Raw genomic sequence first — 24,622 nt, 5'->3', positions numbered from 1 at the left:
ACTGAATTTCATAGGTCTTTAGTAGCGCAATTTAACCATAACGTCCCTTTAACAAAGTTCTTTCAGTGAATTTCATTGGTTTTTATTAGTGCAACTTAACCATAACGTCCCCTTAACAAAGTTTTTTCATTGAATTTCATAGGTTTTTATTAGTGCAACTTAACCATAACGTCCCCGTAACAAAGTTTTTTCATTGCATTTCATAGGTTTTTATTAGTGCAATTTAGCCATAATGTCTACGAACATCTGACTTCATTGCACACCTTCCAGAGAGTGCCACATGACCATATGCTGGCGCGCGGCATGATGGCGTGTCCGAGAACCCATACGCACTTCAAAATAAGATCTGTGCTTCGCGGGAAGTTCGGAACTGAATTTTCTACGATCTAGGAACTTTCAACTTCAAAATTTCCCTTGCATAGCTCCAACACCTATTCCTACTCATCCATTAACAATCAAGTACACAGTACATACTTTTATCAAAACTGCTATTTATCTTAAAGTAGAATCAGTTAAATCCATCCCTCCTCCCCAAGAGATACCACCACTGCTGTAATCAAGGAGCATGAGAAACACTGCCCCCTACCTTAGAAATAACACACACGCAACCTTTTCCCCTGTCCACCTGCCCCTCCATAGTAGTGTTTGGTGCCTCTTCCCTCATTTCCCTCCCCACCTTTCGTTCTAAGCTCTCCTGCCAAAAAACAATGCATCCAAAAACAAAATAAATGTTTCTTTAGGAACCAACTTTCACAGTTAAAAAATAGACCTAAAAAAAAAAAAATATAGGCTCCATCTACTTTATATTTCTCAGTAAAGTACATAGACTCAATAAGATTTTCCAATATTTCCATTTGGATTTTGTGTTATGCTAATGGGAATATTGTGGCGTTCATCCTCCGTTCCAGGAGGATACCGGCCCAGCAGCCCAAGTTATCAGCCCAAGTGAAGCCAGGGTGTATAACGAGGTCTCTGGACCATTATCCCCCCATTCCAGCCCCTGAAATGGGGAATGAAGGCCATTAGCAGCCTATGTTCCCAAGGTACTAAAAAAGAGGATTTTTCTTCCAACACTGGGACGCCTGTGGCAAGGAAAATCTTTTTCCAAGATGGCCACCATGGAAAGGGAAGGTGGGGGTTTCATACAGGGCCCCTCTTCGCTTTCCAAGGCAGCCTGCAGAAGGCAAAAACTGAACCCTATGACCATATTACCACAAGCACATTTTACTTCCCTTTCAAATCTATCCTAATTTGGAATAACATTACCAGAAAGCCAGTCCAAGGTGGACATGGGCACTTTAATCCCATGTTTTGTCCCTTGTGGTCATGGCCAGTAGCCAGATTGTCCAGACCATGACCTTATTGCATGACCCAGACAATCTGGCCACTGCCCATGGCCATAGTCTACCCCTCAGCCACTAAAGGTATACTGCTATTTTTTGTATCTACATTATGACATTTGTCAAAAAATAAAACACTGGCACATTTCCAAAACCATGCTTGTAGGTCCTTACCAATGCTCCTTATGCAAGTTTGCTGGAAATCCACCCATGTTTTATTTTTTCAAAAGTATCAAATGTATGCACATACAATCGTCATATACCCAAAATCCATTCAGTCTTTATGAAAACATTTATATCTAGATCTATAAATTCAAATTCAAAAGGTGCTATATATCTAAAGGTTAACCGTCATATGTTCTTAAAGTACTTTTCTTAGGGTTTGGTCTCAGCTCATGGTGCAAATAGCTGGGGAAGTAAGCAGGCCTCAAATACACAATTCATTTGTATACATGAAGATAAACTTCAATGTTATTAACATTTTCTGATGACGCTGTTTCTTTCTTCCTTTAGTTTTCCTGTATGTGCCTATGATTTATATGCATTGTGGGTCATCATACCTATTGTTTGTACTAGCACAAGTTTGTAGTAATTCTTGAATTTTTTGCTAGTTATTACATGTTTAAGATTACTCAAAACTCTGATAAGGTAGCATTCATTCATTATTGTACTATCCAAAATTGCAAGATTATAAATATTGTACTTCTATGGTGCATGCTACAGCCATTGCCTATGTATATGTATGATTAGGTTCCTGTATTAATAACAACACCCCAATACAATGTTGTTTAGATTAAGTAGTTCATGATGGGTGTTAGTCTTAGCAGTGCACAGTGGTGTCACGGGTTGTGGTTGCTCAGTTTACCACAACTGGCGAATTTCTGAGGTTTTTTGGTTTTACTTGTAACCATAACGTCCCATTAACAATGTTTTTTCATTGAATTTCATAGGTTTTTATTAGTGCAACTTAACCATAACGTCCCTTTAGTAAAGTTTTTTCAGTGAAGTTCATGGGTTTTGACCAGTGCATGCTTTTTTCCTACAATTTACTAATATCATACTTACCCCAATATAGCAACATTGTTGTCCAATTTACAAAGTTTCAGCTTAAAACTCAGCCATTTCCCATCTAGCATAATTTTTAACACTTCTGTACAATTTTTACAACTTTTTCCACTGTTTTTGTGACCGTCGACGTCCACAAACGTCTGATGTCATCGTGGACCTTCCAGACAGTGCCACGTGATCATGCGCTCACGCGTGGCATAATGTTGTCTGTGAATGCGTCTGCACTTCGCGATCAGGTCTGTGCTTCGAGGACAGTTCAGAACTGCATTTTCTACTGTTAAACTCAAAATGTACCTTTGCACAACTCCTACACCTATACTTACTCATTATCCATTAACAATCTAGTACAAAGCACATGCTTGGAAGAATATTAGCAAAACTGCTAATTTTCTTAAAAATGGCATCAACTATTGCCATCCCTCCTCCCCAGGAGCCACCAGCAACACCAGCCGGAGGACCTACACAACAGAAAATGTGCAGTACTTCTAAAGACAATGAAGAGGACCAAGAAGATGGGGTAGAGGAAGTGCCTACCGTTATCCCCCATTCCAGCCCCTGCAATGGGGGATGAAATCCATTAGCACCCTGGGTTCCCAACGAACCCAGGGTGCTATAAAAAAAAGGATTTTTCTTCCTACACCAGGACGCCTGCAGTGTCCTGCTGTAGGAAGGAAAAACCTTTTTGCAGATGGCCACCATGGAAAAGGAATGCCGGGCTCCATGTAGAGGCCCTCCCTTTCCGTGGCAGGCTGCAGAAGGTGAAGAGAGAACCCTATGACCATAATACCACGAGCACATTTGTTTTCCCTTACAAACCTATCCCACTTCTGAATAACTTTACCACAAAGCCGGTCCAAGGTGGACATGGCCACTTTAACCACATTTGTCATCCCTCGTGGTCATGACCAGTAGCCAGATTGTCTGGCTATACCTCAGACACCAAAGGTATATCATAATTATTTTGTACCTACATTATGAAACTTGTCAAAAAAATTGTGCTTGCCAATGCTCCTTACACAAGTTTGCTGGAAATCCAACCATGTTTTATTTTTTCAAAAAAGTGTCAAAATGTATGTACATAAAATAGTCATATAACTTAGCCGCCACTTGACAAAATCCATTCAGGCTTTACACAAACATTCAAGGTTGGGTCTATAATCTTTCTGAAAACCTTTGTCAAAATTCGTCAAACGGCAACAAAGTTATAATCCATCTAAAAATGTTGAGACCCCCCCTCTAATGTAGCCCCCTCTTGACAAAATCTCACCAAACTTTATAAAAAAGAAAATCTAGATCTAAAATCTTTTTGCAAACTTTTGTGTGGATTTGTCAAATGGCACCACATTTATAAGCCTTTACAATATTTTGGGACCCCCCCTCTCATTTTTTTCCCTCTTGACAAAACAGCAGTTTCATTGAGTGGCACCAAAGTTATAAGCCATTCAAAAATGGCTTTTCACCAACCCAGTAATGCAGAAATAGGCATGGATGTCCCCGAACATCTGAAGTATTCGCGAATGTCACAGGATTGCGCCCGAACATCCATGCTTTTCGGAAGACTTTGGGGTGAAAAACACCTTTTTGTTTGCTTTTTATGCCCATATTCCATCCCATCCTCATCACCCCCCACTTCCCCAGAGATTTTTTGATGAGTTTTGCAAAAGCAATGTTGTATTTTTTATAGGTTTTTACAGCGATGTTCGCGGTATTGCAAATTCAACATGCCGGGCGTTTCAAAAAATCAATGCATTTCATGCTTTTCACCATCCAATCAGCGGGTGTGCCCGAAGTCCATGGACCTCATGTCGCCTTCTGAACCAATCAGAGGCCTGTCTGCAGACTGAATAGGCAAGTAGGTCCATGGACCGGACCCAGAAATCACAAATTTATTTTTACCTACTTTTGATTCATTTTAAATAAAATACTGGACGGATTTATACCAAATTTACAAAAGACCAAGCCGCCACGCCTGCTGAAAATTTGGTGAAAATCCGTCCAGCGGTTTGGGCTGTAGATGTGAGCACCATTTTGTTTCCATTGCATCTATGGAAAAAACAATGTGGGACCCCCCTCTACCACTCTACAATGTTGCCCCTCCTTCATGAAACCTCACCAAACTTGTCAAAATAATTCAGAGGGGGTCATTTACTTTTTTTTTGCAAAATTTAGTAAGGATTCGACCAGGGAGAGCAAAGTTATAAGCTGCCCAAAAAGTGCTCTTCCTATGAGTTGAGCAACTTAATCATAACTAAAGGGCCGCTACCGCCGTACCTGTAATACGTATAAATATATTTCAGTTCCTGCGGTAGCGGTCCTGTAGTTATGGTTAAGTTGCTCAACTCATAGAAAGAACACTTTTTGGGTGCCTTATAACTTTGCCCCTACTAGACGAATCGTCACCGGACTTTGCAAAAAAAAAGGATATGGCCCTCTCAGAATGATTCTGTGAAATTTGGTGCGGTTTGGTACAGGCGGGGCAAAGTTATAGTGGGGGCTCCTAAAATGTGTGGAAATCCTCATAGACTCAATGGAAAATAAATGTTGCTCGTGCCTACAGCCCAAATTGCTGGATTGATAATTTACCTAATTTGTACCAGGAGCGGCGGCTTGGTCCCAAAAGCGGTGTAAAAATTTGTGTAAATCCATCCAGTGTTTTTATTTTTAAATGGCCAAAAAGTAGGTAAAACAAATTTGTGCTATCTGGTCTGGTCCGCGGACTCATTTTCTGATTTGAAGTCCAGGGACGCTTCTGGACCAATAAGAGAGCAGCATGATGCTTGACAGACATCATATGTGCTCGCTGACTGGTCAATTAAAAATATGAGGTGCATCAAAACTTTTGAAAGGGACGTCATGTTGGATTCGCAAATAGCGTCCGAAATCCACAGACATCGCTGTCAAAACATATTGAAAATCACAACATTGCACTTGTCAAACTAATGAAAAAATCTCTGGGGAGTTGAGGGGTGATGAGGATGGGATATGCCCAAAGAAAAAACAAAAATATGGTGTTTTTTCTTCTCCAATGCCACTACAAATGTTTGAGGGGCATCCATGCATATTTCTGCATTACAGTGTCGGTGAAAAACAGTTTTTGGATGGCTTTGGGAGGGCTCATAACTTTGGCACCACTCGATGAAACTACAATATAATTATAGACCTGACCCTGAATGGTTCTGCAAAGTTTGGTTTTGTTAAGTGTTGGCAAAATTAGAGGGGGGGTCTCAACATTTTTAGATGGCTTGTAACTTTTGAATGTGTGTGCAAAGTCTGAATGGATTTCGCCAAGTGCGGGCTAAGTTTTATGACTACTTTTTGTATGTTCATTTTGACACTTTTCAAAGAATAAAACAGCGATAAATTTGCAGCAAACTCATGCAAGGACCCGAAAGCATGGTTTTGCAAATGTGTCAGTGTTTCATTTTTTGAAAAGTGTCATAATGTAGGCACAAACAATTGTGATATACCTTTGGTGACTGAGGTATAGCTTGTGGCCAAGGGCAGTGGCCAGATTATCTGGGTCATCCAATGACCCATCCAATCTGGCTACTGACCATGACCATGAGGGACCGGCAATGGGGTGAAAGTGGGCATGGCCACCAGGGGCCAGCTATGTGGTAACATTTTTCAAAATCTAGATAGGTTTCAATGGGAGAAAAAAATCTACTGTGGCTACAGCAAGTGCTGGACAGGACATCAGCAAGGACCTCAAAGCATGGTTTTGGAAATCTGTCCTGTTTTTTCTAAAGTGTCAAAATGTAAGTATAAAGAATTGTGATAGGATTTTGGTGCCTGGCATGAGCAAGGACAAATGTGTACTCTGATTTGCTTTTTGGGGCATGCGGCATGGCGTCAGACCTAGGTTTGAATGGGATACAAAATATTCTCCTTGCAGCAAGAGCCTGTATTGCTGGACTGCATTACAACAAACCTGTGTGAGGAGCATGAGCAAGGACCTGAAAGCATACTTTTTTTGTTTTTTGTTTTTTTGTTTTCTAATCATATTTCAACCTTAAACATTGTTTCCTTAGTCCATTAGCAATTTCATTATTTCAACATTAAGTTTCTCTTTGTCCAGTAGGGACTAGTCCAATAGATTATTCCCTCAGTTCCATTTTGTTACATCGTAACATTGCTCCCAGCTTCATTTATCCAGAGTGGTTAACAATATCTTAAACAGCTCAACCCCCTTGGGATTGTCTCAAGGTCCCGTCTCCTCTTCCTCCTGATTCAGATGCAATGCTTCAACAAATTTTAATGCATCAAGGGTTTTGCCAACCTTTTCCACCGTTAGGAGACGTTCCCAAATGTCCTCCTCTGTGTCTTTAGTTATGTATCTTGTATAGCTACCCATATAGATTTCTCTTTTCCATTTTAATACTGGGCACGCTAACATTACATGTCTGATCGTTTCCAGTTGCTCTTTGGATTTACAGAACCTACAAAATGCTATTGATTTTTCAATTTGCTTTCTTTTCCATTTTACTTCTCTGCAGTGCCAGATGTAAAGTCTGCAGCGCAGGAGTAGGTCCTGATAGTGCTTAGATGGGAATTTCAGCAGATAAGGAGGTAGCATATTCAAGCCTTTTTTTTCCCAAACGATGTTGTAGCATAGATTTCTTTTCAATCTTAGATCCTGGTTTTCCTCCCAGTCCTTTTCCCTGATAGATCTTTTTTGCTTTATCCAGGTTGCTCTTTAGGGTGTCTTCCGAGAGGTTTGCCTGGCTCATGCAAGCTTTACATCTTGTTTTCCAATCAAGTAGCATCTTATCTTCCTTTACTGTGGCCTTCTGCACTAAAATTTCAAAAGGCTTGGATGGATTGTCCAGAATGCACTTTCTATAGAATGCTAGAGATTTCCAGAGAGCTACCGAAGCCACTGATTGTAACCTAAGCTCTGTTCTTATGAGTTCCACCGGTAGCGAAGCTGGTAGGCGCAGGATCTTACGCCAAAAGTAGGCCTCACGCAGGTTCAAGACTTCCCATTTTAGAGTAGGAGTGCCTCTGCACCATACGTGATTACTGCCATCACCTTCTGCTTAAAAAAGGTTACAATCGGGGTTAGGGAGAATTTCCCATATCTACGGTGTAGGCAAATCCCTTGGTTTGTCAGGGCCACAAGTTTTTCCCGGATCAGAGTATAATGTGCCGGTTCGTTACAATTTTTATTGATCATTATTCCCAGGTACATTGTGGTTTCCACTTCTTCCAATTTTTCATTTTCCAATACCCATGTCGCCGGTTTTCCTGCGCATTTCCTCCCCATACCAGATTTCATGGTTAGGATCATCGATTTCTTGACGTTGATCTTCATGCTGTTTTCTTATAGGTATTTGTTGAAGGTCTCAATCCGTCTTTGTAGACCTATCGGTGTTTGGTCAATAAATACCACGTCATCAGCATACAGCATCCATGGTATCTCCCATCCATTTATTTTAGGCGGGAAAGCACAAATGTTGTCTTGGGCAGTTTTCATATCGGCCATGTATAGCACAAAGAGGAAAGGTGCTAAAGCACAGCCCTGTTTGATACCTCTGTGTGTTTTGATCCTCCTAGATAGCCCTCCATTGCTTGTGATTTGGATCTTAATTGAATTGCCAGTATATAGGGCTTTGATGGCTTCTAATAGATCCTTTGGACATCCCCAATTCCTCATTTTTAGCCACAGACGATCTCTATCAATTCTGTCGAAGGCTTGTTCGAGATCAATGAACGCTAAGTAAAGCTTTTTTTCCCAGCTAGTGTGTTTGCCTTCAACAGGTTTATCAGAAATAGATTCAGGGCTGTGCCAACTCCACTAACAAAGGCTGTCTGTCTTTCATCTAAGATTATGGCCTGTAAGGCCCATTTTTTGAGATCTCTTAGCAGAAGCGATGCAAAAAGCTTACCAATTGAGTATAGGAGTGCTATTGGCCTATAGTTCCTGGGTTTTTCTCTGTCCCCCTTCTTGTATATTGGTACAATATAGGCCTCCGTCCACGTAGCTGGAATTTGTTTAGTTTTCATGATCTGTTTAAATAGGGCAAATATTAAGTCCGCCCAATCCTCACCATTTCCTTTCAACAGTTTGTTGGAGATTCCGTCTGGGCCTGCTGCTCTCGAAGTGCTAAGTTTTTCTAGGCATGGTCTAGGCATGCTCCCGTTTTCCCACTATGCCAGGTGATGGCCCCCTGCAGGTCTCCTTTTCTTTGGCCGTTTAACATCTTCATCTCACAAATTCTCATTTCCTTCATCCATGTCTGTTCTTTTCCCAGTAGCTGTTCTATTTCTTTGATTTTACCATCTTTGTCCAGCAGTTTGATGTTTAGATCGCCATTTAGTAGTATCAGCTGATCATTTTCCTCCGTCATGGATTTATCAATTATATCCATGATTGATTTTAGAAAACTCGCTGGGATATTCTCACTCCAATATATGTTAATCAAGACCATTCGTTTCATAGCTTCAGATGTTACTTTAAGTATTTGTACTTAGGGGTTCGGTGTCAAATGTTCTACGACATTAAGTGGGCAGGCCAATTTCTTTAATATCATTAGGCCTCCAAAAGGTCTTCCCTTGGGTCCTTTTCTAGCCGGGTTGATATAAACCTCATAGCCCTCACATACTGGAGGTTCTCTCAGCCATGACTCCTGTATTGAGGTGAGATCATATTTGGCCAGGAAACAACTGTCCTTGGAGAGCAGATGTTTAAATCCTCTTGTGTTCCATGAGGCACAGAGGGTATGCTTCCGCTGGCTCTCCTTATTCATTGTTTCTTTTTAGAATTCAGGGCATTTGCCATCCATGACCATTCCTTTCCCTGGCTGTCTGACTTATTTGACTTACTTTTTGTCCTCATTGGATTATCAGAATTATCCACTGTGAATCTTAAGGTTTTCAGTGTCTCCTTACTTGTTTTTGTTGTTGTAGGGTATCCTTTTTGTTTTTGTTCACCTTCTTTACCCTTTTCATTCTTTTCCCTTAATGTCTACAAGTCTGAGCTATTTTTTTTGTGTACTTTTTCCCGGTATCTATATCTCTGACTCGCAATGATCTCTCCTCCTTTACTTCATCACTTTGTCTCCTTGTGGCTTGCTCTTTTTCTTTGCTGAAGTCATCGTCCAGATCTTCCAACCAATACCGCCTTTTTTTTAGAATATCAGTCGCTGCCAGGAGTTTTCGCTTGATCTTCTTAGACATCAAATGCAGGATGACTTGGTCCAACCTGTGTTCTCTTGGAAATTCCACTATTTATATATCCTCCGTCGATATCATTTGTGGAGGTAAAACTTGGTTACAGAGTTCCATCACATGGCTCCTATTTAGTATCACCCTTCTAGGACCATTTGATGCTTTTTCAAGTTTTAGGTAGCATCCTTTGAATACGATGGATTTCTTCGGGGATGGCAACAATGGCACAGCCCTTTTCTTGGCTTCTGTTGGCTTCTTCTCTTTTTTTTCATTTGATTGTTTAGGTCGTGGCTGTCCTGAGTCTTACGCTCTATCATCCTTTTATCATCCTGTTCTTTTCTTTTTTGTTCCAGTGTTTTAAATTTGGTATATTGCTGGTCTGGATCACAGTCCGGACCCGGGTGTCCGGATCTTCTTTCTAAATCCTTGGTGCTGACTTGATTGGATTTTCTATTGGACTTTGGCTTCTTAGCGTCCTTAGGATTTTCAGTTGGGGCCGTAGTATCCCAATTGTCTATGGTTTGCCATTCCGAGACGCTAATACTTTCACAATCTTCTTCCTTACTGTCATCTCCCATCAATTCAATGAGGTCACTTAAGTTTCCTGTCTGCTCAGGGTCGTCCCCTTTATCCTCTGTTATATCATTTTCTAGTTGTTTAATTCTCCCAATCTCTATACAGTCTGAATCATTCATTATCAGTTCTCTTCTAGGCTTCTTAGCGCACTGTATATTGTCTCTCCTGGGTGGAGTTCTTAGATTCCTTAAAAAGGCTCTCGAACCATTTTCTTTCCGTTTGAGAGATTCAGTCTTTGTTTTTTTTTCCTTTTCATTAAGTATTCTAATGGCCTCCTTTCCCTTTTGCTGAGTCCAGGGCCTTAGGCGCCGCCCCGTCACAAATTGCAAATGTAGATGTTTCCAGTTGGGCTAAGGGTAATTGATTAACTGAATTGACCTTATCCCCTCTCTTTTCTCCAGAGGGGATCAGAATCACGTCCTCCAGATGTTGCTCCCTGTGTCAATTTCATTGGGCCATTTCCTTGGGCCTCATTATGACCCAGGCGTTGGACCATGGTTCTAAAAGCACCATGGTCCATGCCGGTAACTTAACGAGTCCGCCATGGCGGTATGGGGAATTACCACCCCATTCCGAGGTTGGCGGGGCGGTAATTCCCCATGCTGCCATGGCCCTTCCCCATTCCTATTTTTGCCCCATAGGGCTCAATGGGAAAGGGGAAGGCGCTAAGTACGGTACCGCTAATTGCGGTACCGTACTTAGCACCAAGGTCCCTTTGCGGCATCCTACTTTAACGGCTGGTCTGTACCAGCCGTTAAGGTCGGGTCCCGCAAAGGGACCTCGTAATCAGGCGCTAAGTGTTTAACGGCGCCGTGGCCTTTTACGGCGCCATTAAACACTTAGCGCCAGGGTCATAATGACCCACTTTGTCTCTGTCTGTTTCCCATCGATCTTTTCGGTCTTTTGTTTGTAGATACTCCTCATCCATTTGCAGTCCTCCAGGACTGCTTCCATCAGCAGGGATTTATCGGTCGCATCTCGCCTGGCTAGATCGCTAAGGCGTGTTTGCCAAATTTGAGTTAATTCGGCTTCTTTATTTATCCTTTTATTTAGGCTCTGCATGGATGAGGCCATTTGGGCCTGGGTCTCCTTTATTTGTGTATTTCTAGTATACACATCTTGAACAGAGTCTTTAATTGCCTCGTATAGTTTTAGAAATGGAGCCAGCGTAATGGTTAGCGAAGCCATAACCACTTTTTCAATATGGTCCATGTCTTTTTCTCTTTCACATTTACAGCCTCCGCTATTGTCTGTAATATTTATTTGTTCCATAAATCTCCCGAGTGCCTGTTTACCTCCTCCGAGGTTGGGGTGGAGGCCATGGACCTTCCTGACCGTTCTTCCCCTCCCACTGCATCCGTGGTTAAATCTTGCAGGATTTCGTCTGGTTTAGCTAGGTTTCTGTCATCAGAGGCTGGGGTTTGATTCTCCTTCCTTGCAGTCTTGTACCTCCGATGTTTTGTTGGAGGTGAAGGAGATTTCTCAACCAATTAAGAGATTATTTTGGCTTGTTCCTTATCCAGGGCTGCCATTCTCTCATTTATCAAGCAAAAGCTCTTTCTTTTCTCTTTTTCAATTTTGTTCGTCAATTTGGAAATGTCTTGGAGGTTTTTATTTGCAAGGCATGAGTTACTCAGACTTCCTGGTACAGTAACTGCGGTTCCATAAGCACACGATCTTCCAGATTGAATTGTCCTCCCCGGTAGTAGTTGGGTGGATTCAATATCATATCCGGTGGTATGGGCTGCTGTGTTTGCTTCATTATAAGGGGTTACAAATACACTCTCTTTTTCTTTTGTAGAATTGGCACCAATTAAATTTCTCTCTGTTTGTGGAGGTTCTTTATTTGTTTCCTCCAACTGGTCCCAACTCTCCTTTTCTTCTCTATACGGTTGGAAAATATCTATAGGACCTGAAGCTGTCTTCATCGGAGCTCTGTAATCTGTTTTGTCTCTCGGGTCGATGGACTCCTGTAAGACTTCTTCCATTTGTCCGAGATCCACTTCCTCTCATTGACCTCCTTGTTCCCCTGATGTTTCTACGGGTTGGAGCTCCTTTCTGATAATCTCCATAGCACAGCTGGACTTTTGTATCGGTGATTTTTGCATTACTTTTGGACTTATAGCCACTCTAGTCTCGAATAATGAGTCCACTAGATTTGTCCTTTCCACGTCATTCAAAGGTGTGGTTAAGTGTGGATTTCCAATGGTTTCATTTTCATTCTTATTTGTGGGGGGCTGGTCACTTCTAAGAATGTCCAGGGATAGACCTGATGTATGCAGAGCCTCTATCTCCCCCACTACAGGGCATATTACAATGGCCTCATCATCAGTTTATATGTTCCTCTTGTTTTTTGGAATATCTTCAGGAGGTTTAATAGACTCTTGGTTAAGCGGCTTAGTTCTAACGTTGAGTTCCTTTACCAGGGTCGGGTCATCCTGTAGCGCAATTTCGTTAGAATCACTAAGAGTTTGTTCAGCCACTTTATCCTTGCCTATAGTCTCTGTCGCCATCTCGTCTATTATCGCTATTGTTGGAGCTGGGGGCAGTTGTTTTGTAGCTTCTCTTGCCATGGGGACAGTACATGCCATAGGCAGCTCCGGAGAATTAGGGGCCAACCACAGATTGTCGTCATTTTCTGCTGGCTGCAGTTGTTTTTGCATTTCCAGAATGGGCTGACTGGCTCCCACTGATAGACTTTTCCATTTTTTTGTACAAAATGATAAACGGCTTTGTTTTAAAAGAGCTGGTCTTAATGCTTGTTCAGAGCTCCCATTAGCCTCCGGGAGGGAGGCAAATCTTTGTCTTACCTGTAGGCGGTTTCTCAATCCGGTATCTTGTAGGTCCATTGCTGTGGCTGTTTGCTTCATGTAATTAGAAGCGTCCTCGTAATTCCTCGTTATCGTTGTTTTCGGCTCCTGCAGTTTGCAATTCCCTGCAATGCCACAGCAAGCAGCCAAACAGCTCAACAGCTGTCACACTCCACAAAAACCATGCCCTTTGCGCGCCGGGCTTAGCGCCGCAAGGGTGCCTGGATGCAGGATTTATACTTCCGGTAAGCGTCACGGGGGGGGGGCAGAGCCAACCAGTGCGACAGCGCTCACTCCTGCTCCGCGTTTTCAAAGCTGCACGCCGCGTGTCCCTCAGCACCTCCAAAGTCCTCCAGATGCTAGCAGAGGGCAGGTGAGGGGGGTCGCAGCCACAGCTCAACAGCTGTCACACTCCACAAAAATGATGCCCTTTGCGCGCCGTGCTTGGCGCCGCAGGGGTACCTGGATGCAGGATTTATATTTCCGGTAAGCATCACAGGGGGCAGGCAGGGGGCGGAGCCAACCAGTGCGACGGCGCTCACTCCTGCTCCGCGTTTTCAAAGCTGCACGCCGCGTGTCCCTCATCACCTCCAAAGTCCTCCAGATGCTAGCAGAGGGCAGGTGAGGGGGGTCGCAGCCACAGCTCAACAGCTGTCACACTCCACAAAAACGATGCCCTTTGCGCGCCGGGCTTAGCGCCGCAAGGGTGCCTGGATGCAGGATTTATACTTCCGGTAAGCGTCACAGGGGGCGGGCAGGGGGCGGAGCGAACCAGTGCGACGGCGCTCACTCCTGCTCTGCGTTTTCAAAGCTGCACGCCGCATGTCCCTCAGCACCTCCAAAGTCCTCCAGATGCTAGCAGAGGGCAGGTGAGGGGGGTCGCAGCCACAGCTCAACAGCTGTCACACTCCACAAAAACGATGCCCTTTGTGCGCCGGGCTTACTTTTGCAAATCTATCTTGTGTTTTATTTTTCCAAAGTGTAAAAAATTAGGTACAAAAAATAGTGATATACATTTGGTGCATGGACAGTGGGCCTGGACCTCGTCAAGGACACATGCCTACTCTGATTTACTTATTGATGCATGTGGCATGGCCAAAGCCCTAGGTTTAATTGGGAGAAATAAATTCTGCTTGCGGCTGTAGCTGGAAGTGCTGGGCGGAATTGCAGGAAACATGCGCAGAGCATGAGCAAGGACCTGAAAGCATACTTTTGCAAAACTGTCCTGTGTTTTACTTTTTTCAAAGCGTCGAAATGTAAGCATGAAAAATAGTGATATAAGTGTTCTGCCTGGGCAGTGGGCCTGGCCCTCTGCAACGACAAATGTCTACTCTGATTTGCCTATTGGGGAATGCATCATGGCCGAAATCCATGCCTCATGGATTGCGGAGCCTGGCCAATGCTGCGCATAACTGGTGAATTAATGTGTTTTTTCAGTTTTACTTGTAACCATAACGTCCCTTTAACAAAGTTTTTTCACTGAATGTCATAGGTTTTTATTAGTACAACTTAACTATAACGTCCCTTTAACAAAGTTTTTTCACTGAATATATATAAATACATCCAAGTCCAGGGGATGGCGGTGAGGTGAGACTCTCCTATTTCCGCCACAGAGCAGGCCAACCATTTTAAAGCTTACACTCCCCCATCCCACCAAGTGCTGGAAAATGAAAAGGTTTACTGTGAGAAGCTTCTCCTCCTTGGGGGTACTGTCTAGGGGTAGGGAAGGAGGGTGCAGGGCTGAGTGACATGGCCCCAGGCCATGTAATGCAACACAGTATATCTTCATGGAACCCAGGTCTGAGCCTTTTGGGAACATAAGAATGCCCACAAGTTTAAATTTGTCTGTGATAGTGATTCAGCAGGAAACCCTTTTGAGCGAGGAATGGAAGATGGACTCTGCCCTTTTCATTGGTTACACAATACCCACCCTAACAGAAAAGTGTCTGTAAATTGCAAGACATATATACCAATTTGGAGAACCTTTGAGCAGGATGTGAGGCTTTGTCTGGTTCTGCATTCAGTCTTGTGCACTGAGTCTTTTGAAGCACACTTTGGTCTTGTGCATGAGAGCTGGACTTGGGAACAGATCTGGGAGTTTCAGGGACTAGTGCTGGGAAAGAGTAGCGCTTCGAGTTCTGTATCTGCCCATTTCCTACACATGCAAATTTTGATGGGTCACCCAAATTGTGAGGGCCTACCTTGGTTGTATGTGCAGATTCCTTTTCCTGTGATTTATCCATCCCTAAAGATTACAATTATGCTCAAATACTTCATATACCTCAATTATACCTCAATTCATTTTTTGTCTTGTATTAATTTAATGTAAATAAATAAAAACTTACCAGTAAATTAACAGTACAGCTCATGCGATTGTTTTTGCTTTCATCACTCATCACTGATCTATAATCCAAAAGCTTTTCTAAAAGTCCTTTGACCAAACTTACAAAGCTCGCAATTGGCCTAGAAATGGCATGTTTTGAGGAGCACTCCAACATTCTGAAATACAAAGAAAGAAGAAAAGAAAGGGAAAATAAAACAAAGTAACATCTTCTTGAAATACATCTCCTATCAGAAAACTGGATGAACCTATGCGGAAAACCGCTGTTATTCTGTTACTTATTAGTATATATATTTAGACATAATTGTGTAATAAACAATATATATATGAAAAGTTTTTAAAAGCAGACAGATGCATGATCCTTTGTCCAATGCATGTTGGATTCATATTAATGCACCTTCTCTACCTTGAAGCTAAATGAAAATGGGGGGAGAGGAAAGGAAGGCATAAAAGCATTGTGTCCAGCTTTTAGGAATTCACATACTTCCCTGCCCCATATATAATGACCTCCACTGACTCAATGGCATTTACTTGATATGCTATTATTCTGTAAAAGACTCAATGGCACTCGTTCACTGACTCTGTTACTTGCTCATTAATTGCCTTGTAATGATGCATGTAAACAGACATACTGAAAAAGCGATTAATGTACTCGATGGTTGAATCTCTGACATACTAATTGACAAATTCACTCATTATCTGGTTGGCCACACATGCTCATCAAGAAAATCACCCTCTCACTCACATGATTGCATACTCACAACTGTCCTTTCTCAAACTCATGCACACTTTCTGTTCAGTTGTCTTGCAGGTTATCTATGTGGAGGACAGCGTCTTGTGTGGGTGGACCTCTGATCTCCATAACCCAAAATAGGTCCACCTCTTAAGAAGCAAGTGCATGTTTGTCTGTAAAGCAAGTTTATTGTACAAACAGCAGGATGGGCTAGATGATGCTAGATGATGCTGTGGAGTCAAACTAAAACGAGTGTCCTCAAACAACACGTTTACAATTGTATACATTTTGCAACAGTTAAACCACTCCCACATATTTTATTACCAAGTCATCCCCTCATACATGATTGGTCAACCATATACAAAGAGATATAAAGAAATGTAATCCCCCACAGTTCCCACACTCTCATTGGACACATTTATTCAACTACCATCCCCATTCAACATACATTTTCATCATTTCAGATGTGCAGCCCACCCTTTTTTGGGATCTTTCTGTAGTTGCACTTGACATTGTTTCATAGTTTCATAGTTATACATTCACACAAAAACCATAATTCATTACAAGTTTCATCTGGTCAAGGACCTCTAACCTCAAATGTGATGCACATGGTGTTCGCAAGGACACTACAAACAAGTTCCCTTTGAAAATGTGATAAATATCTTATCCACCCAGACTTGCTGGTGTCCTTATTTCACACTAATCTATATGACTACCATTTCAACATGCATGCATCACACACTTGATGTCTTGATCTCATCCGGCCTCCCACTCTACCCCCCTTACCACTCCTCTCTCCTGGAGTGATCACTGCCTCCTCTCCTCTCATCTCTCCATCTCGTCCCCCCAAGCCAAGTCCACTCCTAGATTGCCACCCACCTTCTCAAATATCCGACCCATGAAGCATGTGTCAGTCGAGGTCTTTGCTGCAACCTTCTCCCCCCTCCCCCCCAGGCTGACTCACACCCTGACACAACCCTCTCTCTTCTCTACTCCTCTATTTCTGCTACTCTTGATACTCTTGCCTCCGTCATGAGGATCCGTTTGAAGTCCAAAGCCAAGTGCAATTCTTGGTATGACTCTGACCTAGACACACTTAACTGGAAGTGTAGGGCGGTGGAAAGGAAATGGAGGGCTTCTTGCTCATCCTCTGAAAAACTGGCCTGCCACCTGCTCCAAAGGCAATACCGACTTGCTGTCCACACTAAGAAGAGAGTCTACATACAAGCCCGCATCTCTGCGGCATCTAACAACTTGGATGAACTTTTCAATATCTGCAAGGAGCTGGCCAACCCTGCTGCAGTCTCCACCAATCCTTCCTCCTCCGAGGATCGTTGCAATGCCCTTACCTCTCACTTTATCTCTAAAACCCAGGACATCCTGTCCACCCTCTCCTCCGCTCCCCCTCCTCCTCCCTCTCCTTCTCAGCCTGCTGACCCTCCCTCAGCTACTGATGAGATATCTAGACAAGTCCAATCTATGAAAACCTCATCAAAACAGGGCCATCCCTGTTCCTCTAAAACCATTAAGGACCACATTGACACCCTTGCGCCGGCCCTTGCTAATTTCTGCAACCTCTCCTTTGCCTCTAGCTCTTCCCCACCCCTCTTAAACACTCCCTTGTGCATCCTCTCATCAAGAAATCCACTGCTGATCCGTCATGTCCAGCAAACTACCGCCCAATTTCCATTGCTCCCTTTTTGGGCAAGCTCCTGGAAAAGCTGGCCATCTCTCAGTTTAATCTCCATTCTGACTCTGTTGGCTCCCTCCATGACCACCAATCTGGCTTCAGAGCTGCCAGAAGTACGGAAACTGCTCTCCTGAACATCCGTGAAAACCTGCTCTCCAACCTCGATTCTAACATTCCCTCTGTCCTCATCCTACTTGACCTCTTTTCTGCGTTTGACACGGTCAACCATACCACCCTGCTCAATCGTCTTCATGACAACCTCTGTATCACTGATCAGGCTCTGGCCTGGCTGACCTCTTTTCTCTCTGATTGACCCTCCCAGGTAGAACTTGGGTCCTTCCTACCTTCTATCTCCCTCTCCACATGTGGTGTTACCCTGGCTTTTCAACCAATACCTGGCAACTCTTGCTTACTGTATCTCAATGTTTTGCTCAACTTTCTAGTGCTATGCTGACAACACCCAACTCATTTTCAGGTTTCCTTCGGCCTCCTCCTCTCCTTCCCTCATCTCAGATTGTCTAAACGCCATTCAAAATTGGTGTGCAGCCAATGATCTATGTCTAAATGCCAACAAGACTGAGATCCTCCTTATTGGTACACCATCTCCATCCTTTCCTCTCACTCTCTGGCCGGCCTCCCTTGGCCCTCCTCCCACCCCCACTTGCGCGGCTAAGAACCGTGGGGTTATCTTTGACTCTACGCTTTCCTTCTCTGTACACATCTTTGATGTCTCCAAAAAATCTAACTTTTTACGTCACCTCCTTAGAGGTACTCTACCTTTCCTCTCCTTCCCTCAAAAGCTCACTGTCTCCCAAGCTCTGGTTCTTTCCAGACTGGATTACTGTAACAGCCTCTTCCTAAATCTACCTGCCTCCACTCTCCGCCCTCTACAACAAATCCAGAACAGGACTGCAAGACTTGTCCTTGGCCTCAAGCCCTAGGATCGTATCTCTCCAGCCTTGAAATCCCTTCATTGGCTCCCAGTGGATGCAAGGATTAAATTTAAAACCCTCTGCATTGTCCACAAGGCTTTCTGGGGCCTGGGTCCAAAATACCTTCAACTATCCCTCCGTAAATACCTCCCCTCTCAAGCCCTTTGCTCCTTTACTTCTAACTCCCTCAGGGTTAGTAGTTTTGCAAAAAAATGAGCTGGGGGTAGATCCCTGTCTTCGGCTGGTGCCTCCCTTTGGAACAGCCTACCGGCCACCTTGAAACTTGAGGAAAAACATCTTTGGTTCTGGAAACTTCTCAAGACCTTCCTCTTTGCCTCTGCCTTTGCACCCCTTCTGCCCTGTTGATCTGTTTCTTCTCATGACATTGTGCACCTGGCCACCCTCTGTTCTTTCGGGCCCAGGTATCTGCTCACCCTGCCACCCTCCTGCACTGCCTCCAGGCCCCCATCAGCACTAGGGTTCTGTATCTGTACCCATACCCCTCCCACGTTTCTTCTGCACTTATAAGATATACCTTTCTGACTAACTTTCACCTGCCACTTGCTGGCTGCACTACCATGGTTTAAAGCCCTTATTTATTATTGATTCTATTTTAATATTTATTTATGTTTTCTCTCCTCTGCTTCACACTTTCCACTCCCCCACCCTTCTTTGCACGTTTCCCCCATTTTCCTTTCCCATGCACTTGCGCTTTCTTAAATGTCACTGGGCCTAGTAAGATCACTGTTTTTTTCTCTCCCTTGTTCCCCTCACTTTTTGCCTGGTCGCGCTCTGAAACACTTGTGTACGAGCGCGATATGAATAAAATATCATTTCATTTCATTTTCATTTAATAGCCTCTAGGTCACATCACGGTCAATCCTGAGAACCTGATCGAAACCATAAACCATATTTTCACTCTGCCCTTTAGCATCACTTACACCAGGTTTTTTACCTAGCCACAAACTGACCCTACCAGGTGGCCCGACATCCCTGGACAATGAGTAACAGGCTGCCATGTACATAATAAGATTACATCTCCTCTCCACAATAAAGTTGTAAAATCCTGAGCCTGGTGGTAGCTGTTCATTTGATATTATAGCAGCTGCTCTCTTCTTTCCCTCAACCACAACCTTAATCTACCAGCTTTCCCAGCTGCACAGAGGTTATCTTGCCACCTAGGTTTCTGGCCCTGCACAATCCCTATCTATAAGAGGACTTGTGGCATGTGGATTTGTGTATTCACAATGTACTCAGTGTACCCCAACTGTCCCAGACACATTTCCCTAAAGGACCCCCCATGTATCTATGTCTGTCCATGAATGTTCATGTCCCCTCACAATAATTTCTCCATCCACAAATCTCCTATCTTGTGTGCACATATGAGGCTCCTCGCTGCCCAACTTTCGGCACTCTGTGGCATGCCATGCGACAACATTGTGTTTATATTGTATTGACAGATTTGACATTATGTTGCTGCATGCGTGCACATCTAAAATGTTTCAACTTAAACACAAAGTAACCCTAATACTAACACATCTAATTTCCATTAACTAATCTAGATAACTGCTACATGGCAACATTGCTCCAACATCGCCAATATGGCATGTGGAAGGAAAACCTGCCTTTCCCATTGAGTCCTCTATCAACCACCCAACAGTCTTTTTACCACAACCCACTTCACTCACTTCTTCCTGCTGCTTCCTCATCCCCAACATCCATTGTTAGAGGATGATGGGGTGGAAACAAGGATGTTTTCAAAAACTTGCCAGTGACATAGAATCTGTGAAAGGAGTTCTTAACGTTTATTTTTTCAAATGTACCTAACCGTAACAGCTTAACACTTAATACAATCTCAACTGTCAAATCACTTAGGTTCAATATAGCAGCATCCTTTCATTTCAATAAAATAGCAACACAAAGACTTAAAGTGCCTGTTGCAGCTAACCCTCATCCGGAAGATAAAACCCTGACTATGCCCTGGCCTGGGAGATTAATGGGGATGCATCCTCCTCATCAGCATTGTCCCACTTCATGCTGCCCAACATGCCAAGGCATGATAATAACACGGCACAAGGACTGCAGCCACATTTCTTCCATCTGAAGGGAGCTGCACTGGTTCTCCCATGCCAACTAGAATACTCTTTAAGACTGCCTGCATTACCTATAAGGCAACTTTCGCTCACAAGCCTGCCTATCTCGCTGCAAAACTCGTAGTTCAGGTGGGTTGTACTCATCCAGTAGCCAGGACATCATTAGATTTGGGACAAAACTGGCATTCAAGGAAAGAAACTGGAAACACTATGTGTTGCTTACTAAAACATGATTCCAATTGTGATCTGAACCTCACCAATGTTCTTGGAGTTCAGGAAAGAACTCAAGACCTTACTCCTCATTCAATAGTTAGTTACCACATAGGCTACTTAGTTCCCAACACTTCACATCCCACACCCATGGCCAAAATATCCCTAGTGCATATTGTCATTCCCCACTCCTTACCTGATATGTTATCCTCAATGATATGCACAGCCCTCTGATGCTTCCTAGCTAGGTTCACACTATATACAGGCACAAACACAAATACAAATACAACTTTAACTACAAGAACATACTTCACAACTTCTTAGGCCATTTTTTCATGTGTTAAGAAAGGGATACACAGTTGGAGACACTATGGCCATAAATGGTCCCATGTGTTAATTCCTGTTAGGAAGCACATGTGTATATTCTGCTTTCCTCCCATAACCCTCTATAGGACACCCTTCTGTTTTGCATGTTTACTCCTGACCGGACTTTTTGAGGTAAGTAAAGCTTTCTGCATTACTTCCCTTGCGCTCATTTGCAAGGTGAGCTTCATCAGTCTATAAGACTATCAGTGCCGAGAGAATATGTCTCTCTTTATGGATTTCTAGTATTTTTACAACTGTACATACCCTAAACTTTAGGGCCTAAAGTGAAGTGCAGGTAGGATACTGTGTACCCATATTACTCTTTCTTGTTTATCTTTTGGGTTACAAATACAATATGTCCAGAAAGGGCTGATAGCAGCAGATATTTTGTTACTGCACATTTGCTACTACTGCAAATTGGTACCAAGGGTGGCTATCACTCTTAAATGGCCATACCATACTGTTCTTTGGCCTTCTTACTACCCTCTCAGGGACATAATTTTGTTATATGGAATCTGCTTTCCTGGAGAGGATAAAGGGTGGTCTGTATGTGTGGCTGCAAGTGGGGGCTGGGATGTTGTGGGATATATTGACCCACTTAATGCATTTCCCCGCATCACTGAGCTGCATTTGCGCAAGAAACAGCAACCTGGCTGTGCTGGCTCCTGTGCGCACCAGAACCTCAAAACTACGTTTTGGCAGCAACAGAAAAATGGCTGCACCATGTTGCTTACACACTTCAGGCAAAATGGAACAAGGGGACACAATGAAAAAGTATGCCAGTGTGTTCTAAAAGATACATAGGGAATCAAGTGGAAAGGCAGCGTTGCTTTGCTGCAAACGCCAAAAATGGAACAAGGGGACACAATGAAAAAGTATGCCAGTGTGTTCTAAAAGATACATAGGGAATCAAGTGGAAAGGCAGCGTTGCTTTGCTGCAAACGCCAAAAATTCTCCTTCAGAATGAAACCTTTTTTTTCACCCTTTCAAAACGCTGCTTTGGTGCCAATTCCACCAGTCATTCTGAAACCACTGTGAGTAAAAAGGCCCAGTCAAACCAACTCTCAGAGAAATCAAAAGCAACTTCATTTTTCCCTTGCATGGGCACAAGCGTTTATTTCTTGACATAATGTATCCAGGCGCAGCAGTTCAAAGAGACTTTTTACTCTCTGAGCCAGTTCAAGGATACATGTATCTATACTTTAGATAAGAGTCCTGCTGCAAGGAAAATGACTACAGCTGCCAAGACAGTGGCAATCTGAGGAGCTGCAAACCGAATTAAGGAAAGAAATGATAGCAGTTTTTAACACATATGGACAAATGGGCTGGAAAGTATTAATATGGCAAACGTAAGATTTTGTAATACATGCCTGGGGACAATCCGCATTTGTGTATTAATTTGTGGAATTTTAGGCCAAATCTTTAATGTGTAAAACCACCAAAATGTATCAGAAAGGCGAAACAAGGTTGCACAGACTGGAGGTTTGGACTAATCTGTGCTGCACATCATATGTAACCTGTGGGTATAATTTGCCAATAGATTGCAAGTGTATAAATGTATGTTTTTGGCAAAATCAGATTTTCAGTAAAGTAAATGTGGTAGTTTCTGGACATTGTAAACCTCACCTCATAAACCTGACATCATTCCCTTAGAAATCCAACCAGCAGAGAGCAAGGCGGAGATTACTATCCTTGCACAATCCTATTGTTAGGGGTGTGTGTAGCAAAGCCTGCCTCTGTCATATACTGTGGTGATGTCACCTGGCATTATAAATAAGAGCCCCTGATAACACACAAGGACACACTGATTCCTGACCGATTCCTGAGTTCCTGCCCGGCGTCCTGTACTGTTCCTGTCTTCATCTTACATTTATTCATCTAGACTCCAGATCCCAACCACAAGGCCAAACCTTGCTGATCTTGCTTCAGTTAGGCCTCAATTCTAAAATAATCCCAATAACCAAGGGAAAGGCTATGGTGTTTTGGGAAGCATCCTGAACTATCCTGGCTTGCCACTTACTGCATGCTTTTGCCATCCTGCTATCCTGATTCCCTATCATTTCCAGTAACCAGAATTGCCAGTCCAGAAGAACTATCCTTTGGTATCCAGTCCATGCCCAGCTGACCCTGTCCAGCTGATTTTGTTTGGCTGTCCTTTGTTAGACCAGATCTGTGTGGCGACCGATTGCTGACTGTCCAAAATCCAAACTAAAGTGGACTGTGAGTATCAATAGGAACCATAGAACCATAGTAAACCTTGCCTTGCTTTGTTCCATCCCAATCTCTAAGTCATCCTATCGTTATCCTGATAATTGTAATATTGTCAAAATCATTCTTGAAACCCTGCATTTGATTCATTGTGCTAGCACAAACATCTTAATAATTTTGTCTTGTAAAATCCTGAGCTATTAATCCTGTTTGGAGTGATCAGACTGGGTCCACCAGGGCAGGCGCGGAGGTGCTAGGGTTGAACTCGCGAGTCAACCCTAGGGGCTTACTGCGTCTCAATCTGGTAGCCTAGCCTGAATGCCCTAGTGTAGAGCAAAAATGTCCTTGTCAAAATTGATTTCTGTTCCTTTTTCGCGCCTTCATTTTCTCAAAAACGATTTACAATATTTCATCCGTTGTTATTAAAAACTGTTTTGGTAAATTCAGGCAGGAATTGCAAAAGTGAGTTAATTTTACCGCGTGTCATTTTGATTATAAACTGTTTTTAATCTTCCATTCAATTTCAAATTGTATGCTTTTGCTCTATCCATTGCTTATGATCGCTAGTATCTTTCCAGTGTTGCTTCAGTAAAGAATTGTTTTTGTTTCAAGAGTTTTAGACACATTCATTGTTTTATTCATCCATTTCCGAGGGTCCATTTTAGCATTGCCAGGGTTTGAAATCCGTTTTTCTCTCTTGTTCAGGGAGGGAAGGTCAGATTTAAATTATATTCCTTGTTTCTCATTCCTGATTACCTGCTGATTCTGTTTATCCACCTTAAAACTGATTATTTGTGGGTTGAGGGAACCTTGCAGGGAGAAATTCTAACTCAAATGCTATCTTACCTAAAATCAAAAAGTGCTCCTATTGCCTGGTGTTTTGTAGATGTGTCAATAGAAGGTTAAACTAAGTGCATTGCTTACATTCCTGTTGTTCTTATCACCCCATTGGTGTTTGCTGCCCCATAATAAAAATTGTATGATTTCTTTTGAATTTTACGATAAATGAATAAATGTTATATTTTATCAACCAGCTTGGTTCATGGTCCATTGTGACCCAGGGTATTTGAAAAGAGGGTGTGATA

General features: G+C 42.9%; 1 protein-coding gene across 2 annotated transcripts in view; it reads right to left on the bottom strand.

Moving 5' to 3' along the window:
* Positions 1-24,622, bottom strand: part of DOCK2 (dedicator of cytokinesis 2) — a 2,833,934-nt gene that overhangs the window by 396,632 nt on the left and 2,412,680 nt on the right. For both annotated transcript variants that reach the window (XM_069654309.1, XM_069654310.1), the window contains exon 35: positions 15,310-15,463. In XM_069654309.1, coding sequence (XP_069510410.1) covers positions 15,310-15,463 — 154 coding nt within the window. The remainder of the gene's footprint in view (positions 1-15,309; positions 15,464-24,622) is intronic.

Source organism: Ambystoma mexicanum, chromosome 3q (assembly GCF_040938575.1).
Source record: "Ambystoma mexicanum isolate Mex_15411 chromosome 3q, UKY_AmexF1_1, whole genome shotgun sequence".
NCBI lineage: Eukaryota > Metazoa > Chordata > Amphibia > Caudata > Ambystomatidae > Ambystoma > Ambystoma mexicanum.
Note: the sequence above shows the minus strand (reverse complement) of the source record. Positions and strands in the feature narration are given on the sequence as shown.